This window comes from Pan troglodytes, chromosome X, assembly GCF_028858775.2.
Source record: "Pan troglodytes isolate AG18354 chromosome X, NHGRI_mPanTro3-v2.0_pri, whole genome shotgun sequence".
NCBI classification, from domain to species: domain Eukaryota; kingdom Metazoa; phylum Chordata; class Mammalia; order Primates; family Hominidae; genus Pan; species Pan troglodytes.
The window spans coordinates 48404224-48431235 of record NC_072421.2 but is presented as its reverse complement, the minus strand read 5'-3'; the positions used below and the strand labels follow the sequence as shown (position 1 = coordinate 48431235).

General features: G+C 40.9%; 1 protein-coding gene across 18 annotated transcripts in view; it reads left to right on the top strand.

Annotated features, from left to right (window-relative positions):
• The window catches only part of ZNF182 (zinc finger protein 182), a 31131-nt gene extending 5406 nt beyond the window's left edge, over nucleotides 1–25725 (top strand). For 4 of the 18 annotated variants that reach the window (XM_016943297.4, XM_016943298.4, XM_063804444.1 and 1 more), the window contains exons 4-6: nucleotides 17167–17293; nucleotides 17540–17629; nucleotides 22768–25725. In XM_016943297.4, coding sequence (XP_016798786.1) covers nucleotides 17167–17293; nucleotides 17540–17629; nucleotides 22768–24398 — 1848 coding nt within the window. In that variant the 3' untranslated portion in view covers nucleotides 24399–25725. Of the gene's footprint in view, nucleotides 1–1365; nucleotides 1572–11917; nucleotides 12054–17166; nucleotides 17294–17539; nucleotides 17630–22767 lie in introns of all 18 variants that reach the window. The other 14 variants (XM_054676795.2, XM_054676794.2, XM_054676796.2 and 11 more) reach the window with 6 other exon arrangements.
• Nucleotides 25726–27012: the final 1287 nt, after the last annotated feature.

Below are 27012 nucleotides of genomic sequence, written 5' to 3'. Positions count from 1 at the left end.
TTGCCATGTTGGGCAGGCTGGTCCTGAACTACTGACCTCAGGTGACCCACCCACCTCGGCCTCCCAAAGTGCTGGGATCACAGGCGTGAGCCACCACACCCGGCCTCCTCTAAGCACGTCTTTAGCTGCATCCCACACATTTTCATATGTTGTATTTTCATTTTTGTTCAGTTTGAAGTATTTTCTAATTTTCTTTGAGACTTCCTCTTTGACCAATATATTATTTAGAAGAATGATGTTTAATTTTCAAGTACCTAGGGATTTTCCTGTTATCTATTACTATAAACAAATTCATTATGTTCTAAGAACATATTATCCTTTGCGTGATTTCAGTTCTTTTTCACTTGTTAAATTTGGGTTTCTGACTCATGATATGGCCTTTCTTGGTGAATGTTCCATGTGCATTTGAAAAGAATGTATATAAAAAATTAGCTAGGTGTGGTGGCACGTGCCTGTAGTCCCAGCTACTCGGGAGGCTGAGGCAGGAGAATTGCTTGAACACAGGAGGCGGAGGTTGCAGTGAGCCAAGATCATGCCATTGATTGCACTCTAGCCTGGGCGACAGAGCGAGACTCTGTCTCAAAAAAAAAAAAAAAGAGAAAAGAAAAGAATGTATATTCTGTTGTTTTATAGTGGCGTGTTTTGTATATCTCAGTTGCATACAGTTGGTTGATGGTGTTTAGTTCTATATTCTTGCTGATTTTCTGTCTACTGGTTCTATCAGTTACTGAGAAAAGAGTATTGAGTATACAGTTATTACTGCAGATTTGCCTGTTTCTCCTGTCAGTTGCATCAGTTTCCCTTCATATATTTTGAAGCTCTGTTGTTAGATGCATACACTTTTAGGAGTGTTGTATCTTTTTGGTGAATTAATTAATTCTTTTTTTTGAGATGGAGTCTTGCTCTGTCACCCAGGCTGGAGCGTAGTGGTGCAATCTTGGCTCACAGCAACCTCCCCCTCCCGGTTTCAAGTGATTCTCCTGCCTCAGCCTCCTAAGTAGCTGGGATTACATGCGCCCACCACCACGCCCAGCTAATTTTTGTATTTTAGTAGAGACGGGGTTTTGCCATGTTGGCCAGGCTGGTCTTGAACTCCTGGCCTCAAGTGATCTGCCCGCCTCGGCCTCCCAAAGTGCTGGGATTACAAGTGTGAGCCACTGTGCCTGGCCGGTGAATTTTTTTATCCTTATGTCATTCATTATCCTGGATGAGTTTTGGCTCTGAAGTCTACTTTGGCTGTTATTAAATATGGTCACTCCAGTCTTCTTTGGTTAGTATTTCAATGATGTACTTTTTTCCATTCTTACTTCTATCCTACCTGTATTATTATATTTGAAGTATGTTGTGTTTTTTTTTTTTTTTTAGCAGGATCTCCCTCTCTCACCCAGGCTGGAGTGCAGTGGCATGATCTCAACGTACTGCAGCCTTGACCTCCCGGGTTTAAGTGATCCTCCCACCTCAACCTCCCAAGTAGCTGGGACCACAGGCACACACCACCACGACTGGCTAATTTTTTGTAGAGATGGGGTTTTGCCATGTCTCCCAGGCTGGTCTCGAACTCCTGAGCTCAGGTGATTCGCCTACCTCGACCTCCCGAAGTGCTGGGATTACAGGCGTGAGCCACCGTGCCCGGCCAGTATATTCTTTTAGACAGCATGTAGCTGGGTATATTAGTCTGCTCGGGCTGCCATAACAAAGTACCACAGATTGGGTGGGTTAAACAACAGAAATTAATTTTCTCACAGTTCCAGAAGCTGGGAAGTCCCAGATTAAGGTACTGACTGATTTGGTTTTAGCCTCGGGCACTCTTTCTGGCTTGCAGATGGCCACCTTCTTGCTGTGCCCTCCCATGGCCTTTCCTCTGCTCACACACACAGAGAGCAAGCTCTGATGTCCATTTCTCTTATATGTACACCAGTTCTGCTGGGTTAGGGCCCCACCCTTATGACCTCATTTAACCTTAATTGCCTTTATAAAGGCCCAGTCTCTAAATACAGTCACATTGCAGGTTGGGGCTTCAATGTATGAATTTGTGGAGTGGGAGTACAATTCAGTCCATAACAGTTGGGTAATATTTTTTTAATCCATTTTGAAAACTTCTTCCTTTTAATTGGTACATTCAGTCCATTGACATTTAATGTAATTATTGATACTCTTGGATTTAGGTATTTACCACTTTATTATTTGTTTTCTGGTTTTTCTCCCTTTTTATTCCTTTGTTTCTCATTTTCTGCCTTTTGGGTTATTTGAACATTTTCTTAGATTACATTTTTATTTGTCTATTGTGTTTTTTACTATATCTATTTACAGAGTTACATAGTTTTTTTTTTGGTGGTTGCCCTGCAAATTACCATATATATTTAAGTTTACACAACATGCTTAGCATCAATATTTTACCTCTTTAAATGGAGTGTGTGAACCTTACCATCTTATAAGTCCCTTTTCCCTCTCCCCTTTATGTTTTTGTTGTCTTATGTATTAATATTACTTTCACATACATTGAAATTTCTACCAGAAAATGTTATTTCTCTTCCAACTGTCAAATGTATTTTAAAGAACTCAAGGATAATCTATTCTATTTACCCAGATTTTTACCACTTTGATGTTCTTCCTTCATTGTTCACAATCTTAAGTTTCCTTCTGATATCAATTGCCTGTTATGAAGAACTGCCTTTGGCAGTTGTTTCAGAGCAAGTCTGCTGGCAACATAGTCTTGGTTTTCCTTCCTTGAGAATGTCTTCTTTCACCTTCATTTCTGAAGGAGATTTTTACTGCATATAGATTTTTCAGTGGACTGTTGTTTTCTTTTGGAACTTTAACAATGCTGTTCCACTTCTTCTGCACGCCCTGGTTTCTCATGAGAAATCCACAGTCATTTAAATAGTTGTTCTCCTGTAAATAATATGTTGTTTTTCACTTGTCCTTAGTTTTCAGCAGTTTGGTGATAATGTGTCTGAGTGTGGATTTCTTTGGGGTTATCCTGTTTTGGACTTGCTGAGCCTCTTGAACATATAGATTTTTGTCTTTTGCCAAATTTGGGGAAGTGTTCAGGAATTATTTCTTCCAGATATTTTTCTGTACTATCCTCTTTCTCCTCTCCTTCTGGAACTCTGATGGCATGAATTTTGGACCTTTTGGTATTGTCCCAGAGGTCCCAGAATCTGTTCATGTTTCTGCAGTGTTTTTTCTATTTTTGGGATTAGGTAATTTTTATTGGTTTACCTTGAAGTTTACTTGCTCTTTTCTCTGATATCTCTGTTGTGTTGGGTCCATCAATTGGGGATTTATTTCAGTTATTATCTTTTTCAGTTTCAAAATTTTCATTTGGTTCTTTTTTTATTTTTGAGACAGCGTCTCGCTCTGTCGCCCAGGCTGGAGTACAGTGGTGCAATCTCAGCTCACTGCAACCTCTGCCTCCTGGGTTCAAGCGATTCTTCTGCCTCAGTCTCCCAAGTAGCTGGGACTACAGGCGCGTGCCACCACGCCTGGCTAATTTTTGTATTTTTAGTAGAAACGAGGTTTCACCATATTGGCCAGGCTGGTCTTGAACTCCTGACCTCATGATCCTCCCACCTCAGCCTCCCAAAGTGCTGGGATTACAGGCGTGAGCCACCGCACCCGGCTGGTTGTTCTTTGTATCTTCTGTTTCTTTGGTGAAACTTTCTATTTTTTTGTTGGTTCCCAGAGTGTTTGCCCTTGCTTCTTGGGGTGTTTTTATAATAGCTACTTTAAATACTTTCTCAAATAATTCCAACGTCTGTGTAATCTCAGTGATGGTGTCTGTTGATTGTTTTCTGTCATGCAAGTTGAGATTTGATTGGTTCTTTGTGTACCATGTAATTTTGGATCGTGTCCTGGACATTTTGAAGATGGTGTTATAAGTTGGGGTTATGTTTAAATCCTGAGGAGAAAGTTGATGTTTTTGTTTGTGATAGGCAGTCAGCCTGGTTGAGTTCAGGCTGCAAGTTCTAATCAACCTTCTGTGGTTTGTGGTTTCAATGTCAGTTCAGTTTTCAAACCTATGCAGTGCCATTCAGACCTGTCCTGTCTGTGTGCGGCCCTGTGGCCATTCTGGGACCTAGGCAGGCAGTGGTTTGTCCCTTAGTTCAGTTCTCAAAGTGTTCGCTTTTCTGTTTAGGATTGGATCCATCCATGCACAGCTTGAGGATGAGCCTGGGAGTGGATAAATGATTTTATGGGGTGAACTCCTCCTCTCCATGATTTCCTGTGTACTTTTTGGTTCTCTGTGGCCCTCCTTGTCTGTCCTCCTGACAGAAAACTGAGACTCCACTTATTGTGCTATGCTGCACACTTCCCCCAACTGTGCCCGGTTCTTTTTACCACTCTTGAAGCCAGATCCAGAGGGCTGCTTCTTGAGCTCTCTCTCTCTGCGTCTCAGTGCTCTCTTCTTGGTTTGATAATGCCTTGATCCTGGGCCAGGAGATACCAGATAATAAGTGGCAAACTCACAGTCCATTTAGTGGTACTTTAAATTCTGATGTTTTCCCATAATCTACCTGCTCCTTTTTTTTTTTAAAACTTTTCAGAGTCATCAAACTGCTAGTTCATGCATTCTGTCCAAGTTTTGTTTGAGATGGAGTCTCGCTCTGTCACCTAGGCTGGAGTGCAGTGGCGTAGTCTTGGCTCACTGCAACCTCCGCCTCCCAGGTTCAAGTGATTCTCCTACCTCAGCCTCCCAAGTAGCTAGGATTACAGGTGCCCACCACCACACCTGGCTAATTTTTGTATTTTTAGTAGAGATGAGGTTTCACCATGTTGGGCAGGCTGGTCTCCAACTCCTGACCTCAGGTGATCTGCCTGCCTCAGCCACCCAAAGTGCTGGGAATACAGGTGTGAGCCACCGTGCCTGGCCTTTGTCCAAGTTCTATACTTGTATTCAGTGGGAAAGACAGGGTAGAATGTGCTTCTTCCACCTTGCTTGTGCCATCCTGCACTGCCCATGGGACCAAGATCTCGGGTACGTACTTGTGTGCTCCAGCTGCCTAGCACCAGCCAGAAGGCACTGTACCAAACCTGTCTGCCATCTCAGCTGCTTTTTACCACCATCACTGTGGGCCTTTGATAAACCATAGTTGCCATACTGCTGAACTGCCAGGCAGACTCTGCAAGCAGTTGGAAGGTTGGCTGTGCACTCATATATCTTTTTATTGTAGTTTCATTGTGGGATTTTTTTTCTCTTCTGCTGGTCTTTTTTTTTTTTTTTTTTTTGAGAGGGAGTCTTGCTCTGTTGCCAGGCTGGAGTGCAGTGGCACGATCTTGGCTCACTGCAACCTCCGCCTCCTGGGTTCAAGTGATTCTACTGCCTCAGCCTCCCGAATAGCTGGGACTACAGGTGCACACCACCACACCCAGCTAATTTTTTTGTACTTTTAGTAGAGATGGGGTTTCACCATGTTGGCCAGGATGGTCTCAATCTCTTGACCTTGTGATCTGCCCGCCTCAGCCTCCCAAAGTGCTGGGATTACAGGCGTCAGCCACCGCGCCCGGCCTCTTCTGCTGGTCTTATAAAAGAAATGGAACTCTTTCTCATTGCAGATGGAACAGTTGCACACAAACTACTCAGGAATCTAAAAAAAATGTGAATATAAAAAGGCACAATTGGCCAGGTGCAGTGGCTCACGCCTGTAATCCCAGCACTTTGGGAGGCTGAGGCAGGTGGATCACCTGAGGTCAGGAGTTCAAGACCAGCCTGGCCAACATGGCAAAACCCTGTCTCTACTAAGAATACAAAAATTAGCTAGGTGTGGTGGCAGGTGCCTGTAATCTCAGCTACTCAGGAGGCTGAGGTAGGAGAATCGCTTGAACCTGGGAGGCGGAGGTTGCAGTGCGCAGAGATCGCACCACCGCATTCCAGCCTGGGCAACAGAGCGAGACTCCATCTTACACACACAAAAAAGTATGATTGGTTAAATCACCCTCTGGAGAGAAGGGGACTCATCTTCACAGTTTGCTAAATGTCCCTAGGGAAGTTTGTCTCTCATTCTTTCTCTTTCCACCCCTTCCTCTGATTCCCTTTCTCCTCCCTATGTATTTATATCGAATTGGTCATTTTTCTGCTCTGTTGTTCCTGGTTCTTTCTCGGTGCTTTGAGATTCATTCTTTTATCACTTCCCTTGTGTTAGAAGAACTTCCTTTAGGCATTTTCTTAAGAGTAGGTCTGCCAGAGACAAATTCTTTCAGTTTTCCTTCACCTGAAATGTCTTAATTTCCCCTTCATTCCTGAAGGATAACTTTGCCAGATATAGAATTGGTGGTAGACAGTCCCTTTTTGTTAGCACTTGAAAAATATTATGCCACTTTTTTCTAGCCTCCGTGGTTTTTGTTGAGAAATCTGCTATCATTCAAATTGTTTTTTTGTTGTTGTTGTTTATTTTTTGTTTTGATTTTTTACCTATAGGTAATGCATTGTTTTTCTCTGGTTGCTTTCAAAATTTTTTCTGTTTCTGTAGTTTTCAGAAGCTTAATTTTGCCATGGCTTGGCATGAATTAGGGATTTGGTCAGCTTCTTGAATCTGTAGGTTTATGTCTTTTGCCAAATTTGGGAAGTTTTCAGGTATTATTTCTTCAAATACTCTTGTTACCACCTTCTGTTTCTCCTCATCTCCTTCTGGAATGGCAATGATATGAATTTGGATCTTCTGTTATAGTCCCATGTATCCCTGAGATTCTGTTCATTTTTTTTTTCAGTTTTCTTTTTCTTGTTTTTCAGATTGAGTAAATTCTATTGATCTTTTCTCAGGTTCACTAATTCTGTCCTTTGTCATCACCACTAAACTATTGATCTCATTCAGTGAGTTTTTATTTGCTTGTTGTATTTTTTGGTTCTATAATCTCCATTTTGTTCTCTGTTTTATAACTTCTGTTTCTTTGCTGAGATTTTGTTTTTATCTCAGAAGAACTTGTAATCATGGGAGCATTTTTGTGTTGGCTGCTTTAAATCTTTGTAAATTGTTACTGGGCTGAATTGTGTCCTCCTCAAATTCCTACATAGGTACCAGAATTAGTGCAGAACCTCCAAGTTAAGGGCTCATTCCCACAAGACTACCTCCACTTCAGATGCCAGCCACGAGTGGGGTGCCCAGGCTACCTGCGTTTCTGCCTGGTTGACTACAAATTCAGAGATTCTCATGTACCCTTCAGGTTCAGTAATTTGTTAGAACAACTCACAGAACTCAGGAAAGCACTTATGATTATTAGTTTATTATGGTGGATACAACTCAGGAACAGTCAAATGGAAGAGTTCTACAGAGCAAGGCATGGGAGGGTACAGGGTTTCCTTCCGTGCCCTCTCTGGGTGTGCCGCCCTCCCAACACAGTGTGTTCACTGAACCAGAAGCTCCCTAACCCTGCCATTGAGAGGTTTCTATGGCAGTTCCATAACATGGGCATGATTGATTAAATCATTGGGCATTGGTGATTAACTCAGTCTGTAGCCCCTGCTCCCTCCCTAGAGGTCTGGGGGTGGGCCTGAAAGTTCTAACCTTCTAATAATGTGCTTGGCTTTAAATTCTAACCCCATCCTGGTGGGGCTCCAGGGAATGTGGTTGTGGGTGTTTACAAATGTGCCTTTCAGAGAATTCTTCTTTATTCTGGTGAGCAGCTTAGTGCCTGTGTCTGACCCATGACCAGGTGTCCCTCTCCCAGGAAACCTGTTTATTCTGGCAGACACCCTTGTGGCTCTTGTCTGATCTGGGTCAAGCTTATTCCTACCAAGATAGCCACTCTCTAGGAGAGCCCTGACTGGGAGAGAAGTTAGGTTTGGGTGTGTGGGGCAGGTGAGACACAGAGGAGGCAACTCAACAGAACACGGAAAGTCACGGAGGTAGCACATTCCTCACAGGTCCAGACGGAAGAGGGCAGCACACCTCACAGGGCCAATGGGACACAGAGAGCTGACCATGACACATGTGCTCAGCCAGCGAGTGGGGACAGAGAGGGGCACGGGGGGACAGACCTGTGGGGTGGAGCCTTTTCATGGAGAGTTTTAACTGATGGGTTTGGAGCAAGCAGGTGCAAGTTCCATGGAGTCACGCTGTGACTGGAAGGTGGTCAGTGTGGCATATCTGTGCAGTCCATGCGGGGTGTGGGGATCAGAGGGGCGAGTCAAGTGGGTTGTGTCTAGCTGTCCCCTAGGGAGGTGGTCACCAGTAGGTGGTTATATAAGGCTGATATCTGAGTCGACCACATTTAGGAACAGGGAGGAGATGGAGGACTGGAGACTGTGTCAAGGGTGACTGAGTCCTGCTTCTTGTACGAGAAAGTCCAACTTATATTCAAAGTGGATGCTAAAGCAACATAAAATTCCAGGAATTCACTGCACAGGGGACAAACAGTGCTTCCTTGGCTGGGTGCCTGTTGTGTCCAGATTTTCCCCTGCTGCATCTGCATGGTGTCTGTTCTTTGGGTGAGAGAGCCAATTCTTTGGCCAGCAGGGATGAAGAACATTTCCTGGCTGGGTGCTTGTTGTGTGGGGATCCCCCTGCCGTCCTACCTGACTGCCAGATGTCTTGAAGTGGAGAGGGAGTGTCTAGATAGGGGAAAGAAGTCTCAGGCTCAGTGGAGAAGAAGAAGCACTTCCGGTGGCTGCTTATTGTCAGCAAGGCTCCAGATTAATCTCCTTTGCTGGTGTCACAGGCTTGTCTGGTGTTGTTGGAAGGACTCCTGCTGATTTGGGGTAAGACAGAGACTACCTAGGCTGTGTTCTGTTGCTAGGTTGGGGGTTTAGAGACACAGGCCTGGGTTGCCTTCCGTTGTTGGGGTGGGGGGATCATAAGATGTCCTGCCACTGTTTAAGTCCTTGGGTCCCTAACCTGTGTGCTTTCCACTTTCCTCCTTTCAGAGTCCTCTTTTGGTTGTCTCTTGCATCACTTTCAGGGTTTATAGTTGTACTTAGTGGGGAAGAGCAGGGAAAGAGGAGTCTCTGCCATCATGTCAGGACTAGAAGTCTACCATTTCTATCTAATATCCATTTATATGGAACAAGGAAGGCTTGTAAGTATAGTTTGCCACCTCGTGGTTTTCACTCAGTGTGGTAATTTAACAAATACTCATCAAATGAGTAACCAAAGTGTGGTCACCTTTTCCTTCTTAACAGTTGCGGAAGATTATTGTATTAGTCATTTCAGGCTGCCATTACAAAATACCAGAGATTGGGTGGTTTAAACAACAGAAATCTGTGTTCTCACAGCTGTGGAGGCTGGAAGTCCAGGATCAAGGCACCAGTAGGGTTGGCTTCTGGTGAGGCTGCTCTTCCTGGCTTGCTGAGGGCTGTCTTCTCGCTGTGGCCTCACATGGCCTATCTTCTTTGGGTGCAGAGAGAGAGAGAGGGAGCTCTGGTGTCTTTTTCTCTTCTTATAAGGACACCAGTCCTCTTGGATGAGGAACCTACCCTTATGGCCTTATTTAACCTTAATTACCTCCTTAAAGACTCTCCCTCTACATATAGTCACATTGGGGGTTAGGATTTCAACATATGAATTTTGGGGGGACATAATTCAACCCATAACAATTATAATTCAAGCATAAACCATCATTTTTCTTTTATTTGTTCCCTTATTGATAGAATTTTGGGGTGCTTCCACTTTTGTTTTATCACAGAGAGTTAGGAAGGGAATGAATGTGCATGTCTGTATTCTTGTGGAGACATTTCTGTAGGACAGATTCCTATAACTGGAATTTCTGAAATGAAGAAATTGTTTTAATTTTTAACAGGACTTGCCAAATTCTCTTCTAAAAAGGCTTAACAAGGTTATGCTGTCACCAAGAGTGCAACAGAATGCTTGTTTCTGAATATTGTCCCCACAAGCATATATTATCAGTGTTTTTATACCTTGCCAATCATATAATTGATGGATGATTGCTCATTTTCATTTATTTATTAATGAGATTGACCAAATTTACACATGTGCTAGCCACTTCCTGTAGAGAAGCTGCGAGAATAGTTCAATGAATGATTATATAGCTTTCATCTAGATTCACCAATTTTTGACCTTTTCCCACATTTATTTTTACTTTATTTCTGTATGTATATGTGTATGTGTGTGTCTGCATACACACATATGTATGCATTTATTTTGGGGGTGACAGTTTGAGAGTTAATGGCAGACACAATAGCATAATGACAGCTTACTCCTGCTACCCACTTCAGATAGTCTTTATGTTAGTCATCACTGTGCAGACCCTAATGGGGCTGTATGTTGAGCCCTGTGTAGTCCAGTACCTGTCCATTAATTTTTTAGTGAGAAGCCCGTCAGTCTCTTAGAGACCCCGTTATTGAGTAACCAGACGCGGATTTTTGGAGGAAGGCTCTTGCCCATATTATTTAGGGGAGGGTGCCTGATTTGTACTTTTATTGATATTGTAGATATCAACAAAAATATATTTGTAGATGTTGGTGATTAATTTTTATTATTTTGTCAGTTGCTGTTTTTTTTAATGCCTGAGAATTTGTCAGCTATGATTTGGATTTTGTTGTGGACTAGTTGACCTGACCTCCTGATGAAGGCTACTCTGGCTCAATAATCAGCAGGAATGGCATGAACAAACCTAGAAATTTGAATTAATGATCATCATTCTCCAGTGAAGGTGCCTGGCCTAGGAATACAGATATTTGTAAGAGTGGGGCTGGCCAGTCTCTTTAGAGATTATAACGTTCTGGCTATATATTCCAAGTCTGATGTGGGGGCAGATTTCTCCTACAAAGCCTGACAGCTGAAGTCTTTGTAATTGTCATTGGTCAGGCCTTAATAATTAAAAATCACACATAGAGTTTTAGCCAGGAGCTGGCCTCCTCAATTTCTTAAGAGCAAGGACATTCTCCTATATCATTAAATTACACTGAACACACTCAGAAAGTTAACATTGATATAATACTATTATGCAGTGTATATTCTTTATATTTTAATCTGGAAGACTTCCTCAGCATTTCTTTGTTTTTCATGTCTGTGACATTTTTAAAGCACATAGGCCATCCGTATTGTAGAACGTCCCTCACTTTAGATTTGTCTGATGTTTCCTCATGGTTTGATTGAGGTCATGCATTTCTGGTAGGAAAAAAATGTAAGTGATGTATCCTTGTATCACATCAGGGGCATATGATGTCAATTTGTCTTTTTTTTTTTTTTTTTTTTGAGACGAAGTCTCACTCTGTTGCCTAGGCTGGAGTGCAGTGGCGCCATCTCAGCTCACTGCAACCTCCACCTCCCGCATTCAGGAGATTCTTGTGCCTTAGCCTCCCAAGTAACTGGGATTACAGGTGTGAGCCACTGTGCCTGGCTAATTTTTGTATTTTAGTAGAGATGGGGTTTCACTATGTTGGCCAGGCTGGTCTTGAACTCCTGGCCTCAAGTGATCTGCCCATCTCAGTCTCCCAAAGTGCTGGGATTACAGGTGTGAGCCACCACACCCAGCCCAATTTGTCTCATTTTTTATGATATTAACTTTGATCACTTGTTTCTCTCACTAACCACGTTTCTGTGCTGTAACATTACTATTTTTCCTTTGTAATTAATAACTAATTTGTGGATGATACTTTGAGGTTACATAATTGTCCCATTCTTCATCAAACTTTTCACCAATTAGTATTATTATCCATTGATTAATCTTGCCTGAATCAGTTATTGTGATGGGTGCCAAATGACAATTTTCTAACTCTTATTATTTCTTCTGTATTTATTGTCATTTTACTATGAGGCAGACCTTCTTTATCTCCTTTATTTATTTATAATCTGGTATAGAAAATTTTTATTTTTATGGGTTTTTATTTTAGTCAGTGAATATTACTGTCATTATTTATTTCGATGCTCAGTTGTCCCTGAGTTGGCCAGTGAGAGAACCTTTAAGCTGGCTTTTGTGTCGTTTTGAGACATCCCTATAATTTTCTGAACATTTTCTTTAGAAAAAAAAAGTTATAAAGAAAAGTGGTTTATTTGGCTCACAGTCCTGCAAGCTGTACAAGAAGCATGACACCAGCATCTGCATCTGGTGAGGCCTCAGGAAGCTTCTACTCATGGCAGAAGGCAAAGAGGGAACAGGTATGTCACATGGCAAGAGTGGGAGCAAGAGTGGGGGAGGGAGGCACCAGACTCTTTAACAACCGGATCTCGTCTGAACAAATAGAGTGAAAAGTCACTCATCACCAAAGGAATGGCACCAAGCCATTCATGAGGGATCCATCCCCATTACCCAAGCACCTCCCACCATGCCCTCCCTTTAACACTGGGGATCTTTTTTTTTTTTTTGAGGCAGTCTCTCACTCTGTTGCCCAGGCTGGAGTGCAGTGGCGTGATCTCAGCTCACTGCAACCTCCGCTTCCTGAGTTCAAGCGATTCTCATACCTCAGCCTCCTGAGTAGCTGGGATTATAGGCATGCGCCACCACTGCCAGCTAATTTTTGTATTTTTAGTAGAGATGGGGTTTCACCATGTTGGCCAGGCTGGTCTCGAACTCCTGACCTCAAATCATCCACCCACCTCAGCCTCCCAAAGTGCTGGGATTACAGGCGTGAGTCACCACACCCAGCCAGGATCACATTTTAACATAAGATTTGGAGGGAGAGATAGCCAAACTATATCAGTCCTGAAAGTGGAATTTTAAGGCTTTGGTAGGTTTGGTCCATTTCTGAGCTCTGAGCGTTTTCTTATTTTCTGGCACAAGATGTTCCGGCCTTCATCTTTAACTTTACTTGCCCTGGAATCAGCCATTTCTCCAAGGAGCTCTGGTTCCTGTTAATGGATAATTATATTTAGAAACCAAAATCTGGGTGCTAGCTGTGCTCATTGCTGCTGGGGCATTGTTACTTCTAGGCCCTTTCGGTGAACAGAGATGTGTGTATGTACATATATATCTATATCTGTATGTCTACATCTATATGTGTACACACATACACCACACACACATACAGACATACTTTGAGTTCATACAGCATCCTGGGAATCTTAGTCATCCCTCGTTGCATATTTGCATCTCCCTTCTTTAACAGTGAGAGCATTGGTTCCTAGCATCAATAATTCACTCATTTGTTCAGTCTACAATATACAGAAAGTAGAGTCAGAATTGCTGCACCCACATCACTGTGGAAAACCAACCTACTGAATATAATACACAATTTGTTTTTATGCCTTTTATCTTTAGACTAAGGATAATGTCAGGATCTCAACCTCTGCTTTCTTATTGTTTCCATTTATTTGTCTGGTCAACCATTGCCTATCCCTTTACTTTTAGCCTTCTCGAATCACTTTGTTTTAGTTGTATTTCTTGTATACAACATACAGCTGGATCTTGCTTGTGAGTCAATCTGGAGATCTTCTTTTAAGAAGCCTTCTTAAGGCCTAATAACATTAATTGATTTGGCTGGTATGTTTGGTCTAAACTCGGACATGTTGTTTTATTTTATAATCATTATGTATATTAAGTTGCAGTGACTTCTGTATTAGTCAAGGTTCTCTAGAGGGACAGAACTGATAGGATAGATGAATATATGAGGGGGATTTTATTAAGGAGTATTGATTCACACGATCACAAGATGAAGTCCCACAGTAGGTTTTCTGCAAGCTGAGGAGCAAGGAAGCCAGTCTGAGTCCCAAAACCTCAAAAATAAGGAAGCCAACAGTGCAGTTTTCATTCTGTGGCCAAAGGCCCTGGCAAACCACTGGTATACGTCTAAAAGTCCAAAAGCTGAAGAACTTGGAGTCTAATGTTTGAGGGCAGGAAGCATCCAGTATGGGAGAAAGATGAAGGCCGGAAGACTCAGAAAGCCAGCTCCTCCTACCTTCTTCTGCCCGCTTTATTCTAGCTGCCCTGGCAGCTGATTAGATGGTACCCACCCAGACTGAGGGTGGGTCTGCCTTTCCCATTCCATTGACTCAAATGTTAATTTCCTCTGGCAACACCCTCACAGACACACCCAGGAACAATACTTTGCATCCTTCAATCCAATCAAGTTGACACTCAATATTAACCATTATAAGTCTACCCCTTGTCAACTTAAAACTGTACACATCTCCTGAAATCACACATAAATCTTCAAGTAAAGACAATAATAAGGTCGTAATTACGCCTAACATAATACAGCTATCCCTTGTACAACTGGAAGCACACTAATTCTTAGCCTAATTGCTGTTACATAAAGTTAACAACACTTAAGTGCTGATATGAAGTCAATAAATCTTATGTCACATGATAAAGGAAAAAGGAAATAACTTGAAGATATTTTCTTAATACAGGTGTAAACATGCACAGACATATTTTTAACAAAATAAGGAGGAAATCCTCATGACAATTACAGTCCTCGTTTCTGCAACTGCTCATGTGGTCATAGCTGATATTGATAACTTCCTTCTTCTACTATCCATTCTGTATTCCCCTTGCCTTCAGCAAACACCTCAATGGATTGTGGTGTTTTACCCAGTAGAGTGACCCAAACCTTCATTCCTGAAGAGTCTGGGCCATTTGTAATCCTGCCTGGATTGGGTTGGTGTAGTTTCCCATTGACCTTAATCACAGGGCATGGTAATACTAAGAGACGCCCTAAGGGATCTCCTGTATTCCACACATACTCTTCTTTACCTCCGTTGTGGAGTATTAGACTGATTTCATCTTGATAGTGTGGGTCAGTCACCCCAGCCAACACTATAACTCTCTTTGTAGCCTGTTGACTTACAGGTAGGAGGAGCCCAAAGTAGCCAGGTGGCAGTCTTAACTTCCAGTTTAATGGAATCATTGTTGTGTCTCCTGGTGGCAGCATTCCTCCCTCTGGAACTAAGATCTCTAGGCCGGCAGAACATAATGTTGCAGGAACAGGAAGCAAAAATTTTGCTAGTGGGTCACTAAGGGTGATGGTGAATGGTGCCACTTCCACTTCCACACCTTGATTCAACTTAAGGGTTCTCGGTATACACTCAGGTTTAATAATTTGGTAGAATGACTCATATAACTCAGAAAAGTACATGCTTATGATTACAGTTTTGTTATAGCAAAAAGATACAAGTAGAACCAACCAAAGGGAGAGATGCATAGGGTGAGGTCTCAGAGGGTCCCAGCCATGAAGCTTCTGTTGTTCACTTTCATGTCACCCTCCCAGCACATTGAGATGTGACAATATGCACAGTATTGCTGACCAGGGAAGTAGTATTGTTGACAAGGAAAATATAGATATATTTTCAGTCTTTGTAGTTTTTATTTCCCATAAATGTAATATATAAATGTAATCATGCAGTATGCAGCCTTTTGAGTCTGGCTTCTTTCACTTAGCATAATACATTTGAGGTTCATCCATGTCGTTGCATAAATCATTAGTTCTCTCATTTTTATTGCCAAGTGGTATTACATTGTATGGAGGATTCCAGGTTGTTATCCATTCACTGGTTGGAAAACCTTTGATATGTTTCTAGGTTTTGATCATTAAAAATGTAGCTGCTGTATAAATGTTCATGTACAGGCTTTTAGGTTTACCTAAGTTTGCATTTCACTGAGGTAAATAAACGTGGGAGTGGGATTGCAGGGTTGTAAGGTAGATATACATACATATGCATTCCTGCTTATGACAGGAGAGGTGCAGTTGCTCTACATCCTCACCAACACTTAGTATTGTCAGTTTTTTCCCCATTCTAATAGGTGTGTAGTAGTATCTCATTGTGGTTTTAATTTACAGTTCCCTCATGCCTAATGATGTTGAGCATCTTTTTATGTGCTTATTTGCCATCTGTTTATCTCCCATGGTGAAGTATCTCTTTTGCCCACTTTGTTTTAATTTTGAAAGTTTTTTTTATATATTCTCAATAAAAGTTATTTGCCAGATACTTGATTTGCAGATATTTTCTTCCATTCTGTGTCTTTTTAATCTCTTAACAAGTGATTTTTGAATTTTGGTGTCACATCTAAGAAATATTTGTCTAACCCAAGGTTAAAAAGAGTTTCTTCAATCTTCGAGTTTCGAAGCAGGTGAACCTGCTTCACAACATGCAGTTCATTCATTTTCATTACTATACAGCATTCCATTGAATGATTGTGCCACAATTTACCCATTCTACTGTTGATGGACATTTGGATTTTATCTGTGATCTAGTATTAGAAATAGTGCTGCTATGAACATCCTTATATTTGTTTTCTAGAGCACATATGCCTGATTTTCTCTAAGCTGTGTACCTAGGAGTAGAATTGCTGGGTCATGGTATATGCAAACCATTAACCTTTGTAAATAATGCCAAACTGTTACCAAAGCGATTACACCAGTTTATATTCCTGCTAATAGTGTGTAAGAGTTCTCATTTCAACACAATATTATGTTATTTTAGTCTGTTTAATTATAACCTTTCTTGTGGGTGTATAGTGGTGTCTCAATGTGGCTTAATTTTTCACTTACCTGATTGCTAATGGGGTTGAGTACATTATCTTGTGTTCATAGATCATTTGGTTTTGCTTTTCAGTGAAGTACCTATTCACTTCTCTTATCCATTCTTTTGTGTGTGTTTCTTATTGATTTGAAGGGATTATTTTATATATTCTACATACGATACCTTTATCCCTCATGAATATTGCCAGTAATTTCCCCATCTGTGGCTTGCCTTTTCATTGTAGTACTTTTGATCTTGTAACACTTGTCTTTTCCTTTATGAGGAGTGCTTTTCATGTTTTGTTATAGAATTCTTTCCCTACTCCAAAGCTTATGAAAACATTTTCCTGTATTATTTTATAGACACTTAATTGGTTACCTCTCACATTAGATTTACGATTTACCTGTAGCTGATTTTTATGTGTGGCTAGAAGGGTTAAATTTCATTTTCTCCATATAGATATCTAATAACCCATCCACATCTATTGAAAAGGTCATCTTCTCCCTACTGCTTTACTGTGCCAACTTTGTCATAAATCAGGTGTCCATACATGTTTGGATTCTCTTTTTAGTTCCACTGGACTGTTTGTCTGTCCTTGTGCTGATAATGACATTGTCTCAAGTATTCTCTTACTTAGTTTTTTTTAACCATGATTTGTGATTCTCCCACAAAGTAGATCACTAACTTGATATGAAATAGGCATCCAATATTGAGTCATCATGATGAACCAGGAACCCAATCAGAAGTTCCCGTGCATTTTATCCTCATCATCTAGTGGTCAGCATTTTAAAATAAAAGGAATGTACCATTACAGGGGCTAGTGACATTTGAAGATGTAGCTGTGGATTTCACCCAGGAGGAGTGGCAGTACCTGAACCCACCACAGAGGACCCTGTACAGAGACGTGATGCTGGAGACCTACAGCAACTTGGTCTTTGTGGGTAAGAATAGCTTCCTTAGGTAATTTTGTGGTTTATGATTATTGCATCCAATGGAAGGCATTTCCTTTCTCAGTTCCCCCTTTTCTCTCCTGAAAAAGTGTTTGTGAGCTCAAAATGCAGGTTAAATGGTTTGACTTTACCATTATGTCAAGCAATAGATTCCTTGTGCTGCCCCCAATATGTAACTTCTTCTGTCTCAGAGGCTCTGAAAGCCAAGGAGGTATCACTGTCATTTCTCATCAACAGGGCAGCAGGTTACCAAACCAAACCTCATCCTCAAGTTGGAGGTAGAAGAATGCCCAGCAGAAGGAAAAATCCCATTTTGGAACTTTCCAGGTAAGTGGAATTTTGACCCAGGCTCTGGGGACATGAAGTTCCACCCTATTAGTCAGAGGTGAGGCCCTCTGACAGGGCTTTCAGGAATATCTTAGGAAAAGGTTCTGGCCCTTGGCACTGTTGGAGGACAGGGACATGAACACCTCAGACACAAAACTGACACTCCCGCTGTCCCCCATACACCAGGCCACTCTCCTTAAGTTGGTGCTTACCTGCAAGTTTCTGCACAGTTCCTTTTGTCCCGTATGAAAGAGTCTTTTAAATGCCACAACCCCCTGGCCTTGCCACTTTCACGACTCTCACCTGTCACCGACTTATCTAAAGCCAGGCCCACATTAGTCACAGGCCTGGACTCTAATGCTCTAATTTCAGATTGAACAACCTGAGTCCAGTCTTCTCATTCAGTTTAGATATTTGTCAGATTTGCTCTCCTAAAACATCTTATCTATTTTTTAAAAGTAGCTTTATTGAGATATAATTCACATATCATAAAATTCACCCTTTTGAAGTACAGAATTCAGTAGTTTTTAGTATATTCACAGAGTTGTACAACCATCACCACTACCTAATTCTAGAACGTGTTCATCACACTGAAAAGAAGCCCCTACTCCCTAGCAGTCATTCTCATCCCTCTTCCCCTCACTCCCTGGCAACCACTGATCTATTTTGTCTCTATGGTTTTGCCTGTTCTGGACATTTTATTTAAATGGAGTCAGACAAAATGTGGCCTTTTATGTCTGGTTTCTTTCACTTGGCATGTTTTCAAGGTTCATCCGCATTGTACCATGTATCAGTACTTCATTCCTTTTTATGGAGGAATAAAATTCCATTGTTAGGATAGAACACATTTTGTTTGTCCGTTCAATTGATGGAAATTTTGCTTGTTTCAACTTTTTGGTTATTATGGATAATGGTGCTGTGAACATTGATGTACACATTTTTTGTGGTGATATATGTTTTGTTTCTTTTGGGTAGATACATAGGATTGGAATTATACCATGTGGTGGTATAAAAGGAACTGTATGTTTAACTTTTTTTTTTTTTTTGAGACAGAGTCTTGCTCTGTTGCCCAGGCTGGAGTGCAGTGGTGTGATCTTGGCTCACTGCAACTTCTGCCTCCTGGGTTCAAGCAATTTTCCTGCCTCAGCCTCCCGAGTAGCTGGGACTACAGGTGCGTGTCACCACACCCAGTTACATTTTTGTATTTTTAGTAGAGATGGGGTTTCACCGTGTTAGCCAGGATGATCTCGATCTCCTGACCTTGTGATCCACCTGCCTTGGCCTCCCAAAGTGCTGGGATTACAGGCGTGAGCCACTGTGCCCGGCCCCACTGGAATAATTCTATAAAGAGAAATTGCTTCTTATCTATTATTTGGCTACCATGAGTTACATATTGTACAGAAAAGACAGGCTCAGTGATTGAGCTTTTCCATTTATTTACTAGTTTTCAAAATAATTGATTTTGTAGCATCATCCAAAGGTGACCACTAAGTTATATCTTTTTTGTGACTCATTTATGGACTTATGGCTGTATACATTTCTATGTTTTAATCCATTGTCTTATTTTCCATGTTACACATGACACTGTCCCATCTTTGGCCAGTGGAATCTCCTTCAAGTTGGCTCCTGAGTCTTTGGTAGCTTCCTTGCTTTCTGGTGTTACAACGTGTCCCAGGCTCCTTTTGTATATTTCCTGCCTCTGACCTAGAATTGGTGATTTCTTCAAGGGGCTCTGGTTCTTTTTAGTGGAAAATAATGTTTTAAGCCCACGATTTAGAGGTTAGAGAATTGTTTTGAGGCCTTTTCATTGACAAAGCTAGGAACTATTATGTATACATTTTTTACAGAAAAAATATCTCATGTTCAAATTAATATTTCCAAATCAAATTTTGTGCTTAAAGGTTTTTAATTTATGAATCTTACATCTGACAGTAGTATTGTTAGTATTCTTCTTGAGGCTGTTGCTTGTGTATAGCGAGTTGAATGAATTGAGGTAATCATTTTGGTGCCATTGAGAATCAAGACTTTCCAGCATGGTCATTAGGAAACGCAGCAGAAAGTATATTTACTATTTTTAAGGAATCCTTTTATGTTCAGTTTTGCTTTATGATTATATAAAATAGTTACAAAAGATTTATTGGTTCCAAAGTCCAACACAGAAAACAAGGTATATTCAGAAAAGTCCAGCTTCTTTCCCTTTCCATTCCATTCCCTTTGTTCCTTCCTTCCTCATAGGTAACCTTTATTAAAATTTAAAGGTTTATTCTTCCATCACTTTTTACAACATGAGCCTATAAGAATATATATTTATTCATTTCCTACTATGCACAGTTTTTTAAACATTTTAAAAAGTTTTACTTTTAGTTGACACATAATTGTACGTATTTATGGAGTATGGTGTGATGTTTTGATACATATATACAGTGTGTCATGATCAAATTAGGGTAATTAGTATATTCATCACATCAAATATTTGTTTCTTTGTGGGGATAACATTCAAAATCTTTTCTTTTAGCTATTTTGAAAGATACACTATATTGTTAACTATAGACACCCTGCTGTGCAATGTAACACGGAAACTTATTCCTCCTATCTAACTATATCTTTGCACCCATTTACCAACCTTTCCCTATCCTCTCCTCCCCTCTTCACCTCCCAGTGTCTGGTCACTATTCTACTCTCTACTTCTATGAGAGTAACTCCTTTAGCTCCCATATATAAATGAGATCATGCAGTATTTGTCTTTCTGTGCCTGGCTTATTTCACTTAACATAATGTCCTCCAGGCTTATCCATGTAGCTGCAAATGACAGTATTTAATTCCTTTTTATGGCTGAACAGTATTCCATTGTGTAAATAGATGACATTTTCTTTATCCGTTGATATTCCTTGATGGACACTTAGGTTTGATTCCATGTCTTATAACACCTTTCTTGCTTCCTTCAAACCTCCACTCCAAGTTGTTTTTCCCTCTCTTTTAGCAAATGATCTCATCTCATTCCTTGCTATAAAAGAAGCAAAGTGATGAAACTTATACCATAACACACACACACACACACACACACACACCCCACACACACTTTAAAAACCCTTCAGCTTCCCTCTCCTATGGCTCAAAATAACCTCCAGCATCACCCAGTTTTTCCCTTTGTTTCCTGCCTCAGGTAACAGTGTATGCACAGTTTTATTCACCATTTTTCACTTAATATTCTAGAACATGTTAAATATATAAATATACTCTTTCTTTTTACAGTAATGTGGTGATTCTTAAAAGTCATAATAGTAGTAGTTGTAATAGTAGTAGTGGTGGTAAATGATTTAAAGTACTTCCTGTGTACCCTGCAAGCCCTGTTGTAAGTAATTTAATTCTCTCAACATCCATTTGGGTGGGCACTGTTATAATTCCTTTATGGGTGGAGAAGTAAGATACAAATAGTTTAGATCACTTGCCTGAGGTCATAGACCAAGTGAAAGGTTGAGCCAGGATTTTCTCCTGGGCTAGAGAGCCCAGGACCCTAACCACGTGGACCAAACTGCTTCTTACCACCTAAGAAGGTTCAGATTCAGCAGATCTTTGGTGGAGCTTGGGTCCCATGGAGAGCATTTTGTAAAAAGTTCCTCATGTGATTTTGTGTTCATCTCTGGTTAAGAACTAATGCTTAGCTAGCCAAAGAAAGGAAGTCACAGGAAGAAAAACCACAGCTGCACAATCCATGTTAAAATTCAGTATCACTATAGCAAAATGTTAACACTATTGAATCTAAGTGGTAATATGAGTAGTTACTGTACTCTTCTTTCAACTTTTTCTATGCTTGAAAATTTTCATGTAAAAATTTGGGGAAAAGTAAGAAGAAAAGTAAACTATAAAAAAAGATTTAAAATTCACCATATGTACAAAAAGTACTTGCCATATCTTATTAACTTCAAGATGCCATAGATTTAAAGACATACCACTAAGAAAGAAAAATTGCCACCAGTTAACCTATGACATTGATTGTAAGATGCATCTGGATTCAGAGATGTTAAAATGTGAAATAACGTGCTGCTTGCAGTTGATGAAATTAAAGGCAAAGCTTTGCAATTTTAACTGTTTAAATGAGTGATACAGATGACTGACTACTTTAGAAGTTAATAAAAATTTAAGTTATATAGGAAGATCAGAGTAAGCTTTTTAGAAAAGACTGACCTGCCTCTTGAAAGTTATCTAGATTCTGAATATAGCAAAATATGGAACACAGGGCTATGTGGGTGATGGAACATGAAGAAGGGTTTGGAGTACAGAATAGGCAGAGGTTTTAGTGGAAATCGTATAGGCAGGAGCAGAGAAGGTGGTGTTGAAGAACTGTGAATGCAAGCTTTGATGGATACACGGGTGAACCCAGACTGGGCCAATATTTTTAGCTTTTTGTTTTTGTCAAGCTAACCATTCTGTATTTTTCTTTCATTCATTGAGAATGTGGATTCAGTGTTAACTATTGTAACACATGAGTCTGGGAATCATGCTGTTGCATTTCCACCTAGACAGAAATTCTGTAAGTCAGGTACAGTTAAGACTTCATATGATACTGGCCAGGTGTGATGGCTCACACTTGTAATCCCAGCACTTTGGGAGGCTGAGGCGGGAGGATTGCTTGAGACCAGGAGTTTGAGACCAGCCTGGGCAACATAGTGAGACCTTGTCTCTACGAAAAAATACAAAAATTAGCCAGATGTGGTGGCTCGCGCTTGCAGTCCCAGCTACTCAGGAGGCTGAGGTGGGAGGATCACTTGAGCTCAGGAGGTCAAGGCTGCAGTAAGCTGTGATTTTGCCCCTAAACTCCAGCCTGGCAACAGAGCTGAGATCCTGTCTCTTAAAAAAAAAAGTTTATATGATAACTGAAGATCAAGGGTATAAGTTTCGCAGAGTTGATGGAAGTCAGGTATGATGTATAAATAGACGTAAGAAAGACTGAGGTGTCAGGGTAAGATTGTTCTTGGTAACAAAAAGACCAGCAGGTGGGAGTTTAGTAAAAAACTCTCTCTCCAGGAACTCTGATAAAATGAGATTATAGTATCAGCTTTCATATGGCAGAATAATTCTAAAGAAGGTCCGCTCCGTAATGTCAAAGCGTAAAGGTGGTTTATTGTACTTCTTTCTAGAAGTCTGTCAAGTTGATGAACAGATTGAGAGGCAACATCAGGATGACCAAGATAAATGTCTGCTGATGCAAGTTGGATTTTCTGACAAGAAAACAATTATCACCAAGAGTGCTCGTGACTGTCATGAGTTTGGAAACATACTTCATCTGAGTACAAACCTTGTTGCTTCAATACAAAGACCCGATAAACACGAATCATTTGGAAATAATATGGTAGATAATTTAGACTTATTTAGTAGAAGTTCTGCAGAAAATAAATATGATAATGGATGTGCAAAATTGTTCTTCCATACTGAGTATGAGAAAACAAATCCTGGAATGAAGCCCTATGGCTATAAAGAGTGTGGGAAAGGTCTTAGGCGAAAGAAAGGCCTTAGTCTACATCAGAGAATTAAAAATGGAGAGAAACCCTTTGAATGTACTGCATGTAGGAAAACCTTCAGCAAGAAGTCACACCTCATTGTACATTGGAGAACTCATACGGGAGAGAAACCTTTTGGATGTACCGAATGTGGAAAAGCCTTTAGCCAAAAATCTCAGCTCATTATACACTTGCGAACTCATACAGGAGAGAGACCCTTTGAGTGTCCTGAATGTGGAAAAGCCTTCAGAGAAAAGTCAACTGTCATCATACATTACAGGACTCACACAGGAGAAAAACCTTATGAATGTAATGAATGTGGAAAAGCCTTCACTCAGAAGTCCAACCTCATTGTCCATCAGAAAACCCACACTGGAGAGAAAACCTATGAATGCACTAAATGTGGAGAATCTTTCATACAGAAGCTTGATCTAATTATACATCATAGTACCCATACAGGAAAGAAACCCCATGAATGTAATGAGTGTAAGAAAACTTTCAGTGATAAGTCAACTCTCATTATACACCAGAGAACTCATACGGGAGAGAAACCTCATAAATGTACTGAATGTGGGAAGTCTTTCAATGAGAAGTCAACCCTCATTGTGCATCAAAGAACTCATACAGGAGAGAAACCCTATGAATGTGATGTGTGTGGAAAAACCTTCACGCAAAAGTCAAACCTTGGTGTACATCAGAGAACTCATTCAGGAGAGAAACCCTTTGAATGTAATGAATGTGAGAAAGCCTTCTCTCAGAAGTCCTACCTCATGCTGCATCAGAGAGGTCATACAGGAGAGAAACCTTACGAGTGCAATGAATGTGAAAAAGCATTTTCACAGAAATCATATCTCATTATACATCAAAGAACTCATACAGAAGAAAAACCCTATAAATGTAATGAATGTGGCAAAGCCTTCAGAGAAAAGTCAAAGCTCATTATACATCAGAGAATTCATACAGGAGAGAAACCTTATGAATGTCCTGTGTGTTGGAAAGCTTTTAGCCAGAAGTCACAGCTCATAATACATCAGAGAACGCACACGGGAGAGAAACCCTATGCATGCACTGAGTGTGGCAAAGCCTTCCGAGAAAAGTCAACATTCACTGTACATCAAAGAACTCATACTGGAGAGAAACCCTATAAATGTACAGAATGTGGGAAAGCCTTTACCCAAAAATCAAACCTTATTGTACATCAGCGAACCCATGCAGGAAAGAAAGCCCATGGAAGAGGCCACACTCGGAAGTCAAAGTTCATGGCACATTAGAGAGCTAATCAGCAGTATCTATTATGGACACTGAAAGAAAGTTGTGTCAATTTTACTCACATTTTAAAAGTATATTTTGACTTGTGGTTTAAATATGGGAGTAAATTCAGCCTTTCTTCTTTTCATCTCAGTCATAACCCAAAAGCTACGGGAGAAAAAGCAGAAGTGTAATCTCTGTATCTGACAAAATTAGGAGACAGCTGCAACCCTAATGAGAGGGCTGCCACAGGCAGAGGAAATGAAGCACTGGTGCAGGAGATTTCAGAGTGAGCGTGCTCAAGGCTGCAGATGCAAGACAGCACTGGTAAGGACTCTTAGCTGAGGTTCGGGATATACCCCGAGGCGTGGAACCATAGATATAACAGTGGTAACCGTGCGTGGGTAGGTAGGAGGTAGGATGTTTCCTAGACCATTTGGGGTCTGAGGAGAAACAGGCTGGGGCCTCGAGAAGGAGTCACTCAGACAAGCCATATTTGTAGAAAGTAGTCTACTGATGGGAGCAACAGTTATGGCATGCTGGGGGAAGAGAAGGGACTTTTCCTTGTGAAGAGCCCTACAGCTGCCCCTATTTACTGACTTGGGAGAAGTAAAGTCAGAAAGAACGAACAGCTGTGGGGGGAAAAAATTCTCAGTTGTCAAAAAAAAAAAACTGATCTGCTTAGAATGTGGCCCTGGTTTCTTTTCCCACATGAACCTCCAGCAAATAGCAAGTCCAGGAAAAACTCTTCTCATTCAAAGAGGAATTATTCAAAAGTAATCAAAACCACAAATGCATTTGGTTTTTGGGCCAGCAATTCCACTTCTAGGAATGTACATACTCACACATGTACAAAATGATGAACATACAGAAGTATTCATTAATGCAGCGTTTGTGAAAACAAAAGATTGGAAGCTGTCTAAATGACACCATATCAGGGTTCTGGTTCCCTAAATTGTGGTATATTCATACAGCCTACTCCTGGGTAGACAACAATGAATAAATAAGGAGAACTTGGAAACCATTTATGTAGTGATGTGGGATAACCTTCAGTTTATGTTATTAGGTAGGAAAAATAAGGTTGAGGACAGTGAGTATAATACACTGCCATTTGTATATAAAAAGGAGAAAAATGGTAAGTACATAATTGTGAATTCATAAGTTATCTCTGGAAAGAGACATGAGAACCTGGTAACCCTGATTACCTTGGGAGGGGAAGGGGCAGTGGTGGCTGGGGGGATGGAATTGAGAGGGAGACAACTGTATCCTTTCATAGCTTTTGAAAATGTGGGTGTACTATGTACTATGTGGATGTACTACCTTTTCAAAAATAAAACATTTAAAAAGCTATTTTGTTTTACTGTTAAAGTCACAGTCTAGGTACAGGATTTTATAACATTTAATATAGATATGCTCAATGTAGAGTTTATTTTTGGTGAATAAATTGAAGAACCAAGCAGATAGAACAACAGTTATTCAATCAATTCCAGAGGCACATAGGCATTATTTTCCTGAGGTTGCCAAATGAAGTGATTCTCCGGTCAGCTGGGACCACATTAGGTAACTAAAATAATTGAGACTGGAACATGCACAGTGACATCTGTGAAAAGATCCTGTACTAAAGCCCACCGAGGACTTTCCATATCTTAACGAAATGATTTTTATTACATCATTCATACAAACGCTTTTTACAAGTGCTGCAAAACACGAATCCATAGAGAGGTTGAATAACTTGCTTCTCTAAGGTTGCTCTAGTGCTGGTGATACATATTTTCCAAGGTGAGAGACAGATTGAGAGTGATGGTCTGAATGGACATAGCCAAAGACCACATAACAGGACATTTGCTTCAGAACAAGAGGTCCTGCTTGTGAATTACTGTATTTGTGGCCCTCATGCTTCTGTGGCTTTTCACTGGGGCCATCTCTTTGCTGGAACTGGACAACTTAAGCTGTGAAAAACTAGGGATGGGCAATGTTTGGATTTATCAAAATGGGTGGGTGAGTTAGACCTGAGACCCTGCCTGTTCGGGCCTTCTTTTTTCCCTGAGTAATCCTGCAAGGAAACAAACCGTGGGCTCACTTTATGAACTATTTAAGGTAAACCTATCACATTCAGTGCCTTTCCAGGGAGAGGAAACGTGGGGCAGACTGGCTTGCTCCTGGTGCAGTCTCCTTGAAAGATGCCCAAGGGCACTGGAAATAAAGCTATTTTGCCTTTCTACTTATAGAGAATCTTGCTAGGGTTTCAGGTCCATTGAAGGCTATCCTGTAGTGGGGTGGGGGTGAGGGTCAGATCTCACCATTTCAGGTAGATCTTGGACTCCTGCTTCCTGGGACACAAATGGCAAGCTGATGGCCCACATGTGGATGAATGGAGATGAGTGAAGCACAGACAGGGGAATGGATGGAGATGAACATCAGCATGTGAATAAAAGGATTGGGATTGGAGGAAGAGAGAGGAGGGTAATGAAGGGCTAAGTGGGGAGTGAATGGAGTAAAGAGGGACAGAAGGGTGGTGAACAGGGAAGAGTAGGGCGAAATGGGGGAAATATCCAGTGTTGTGAGTTACTGGAGAAGAAACAGTTGAGTGTAAGTAAACATGAGTAGTGTTGGGGAGAGAAGGAGGGAGTAGAGTGG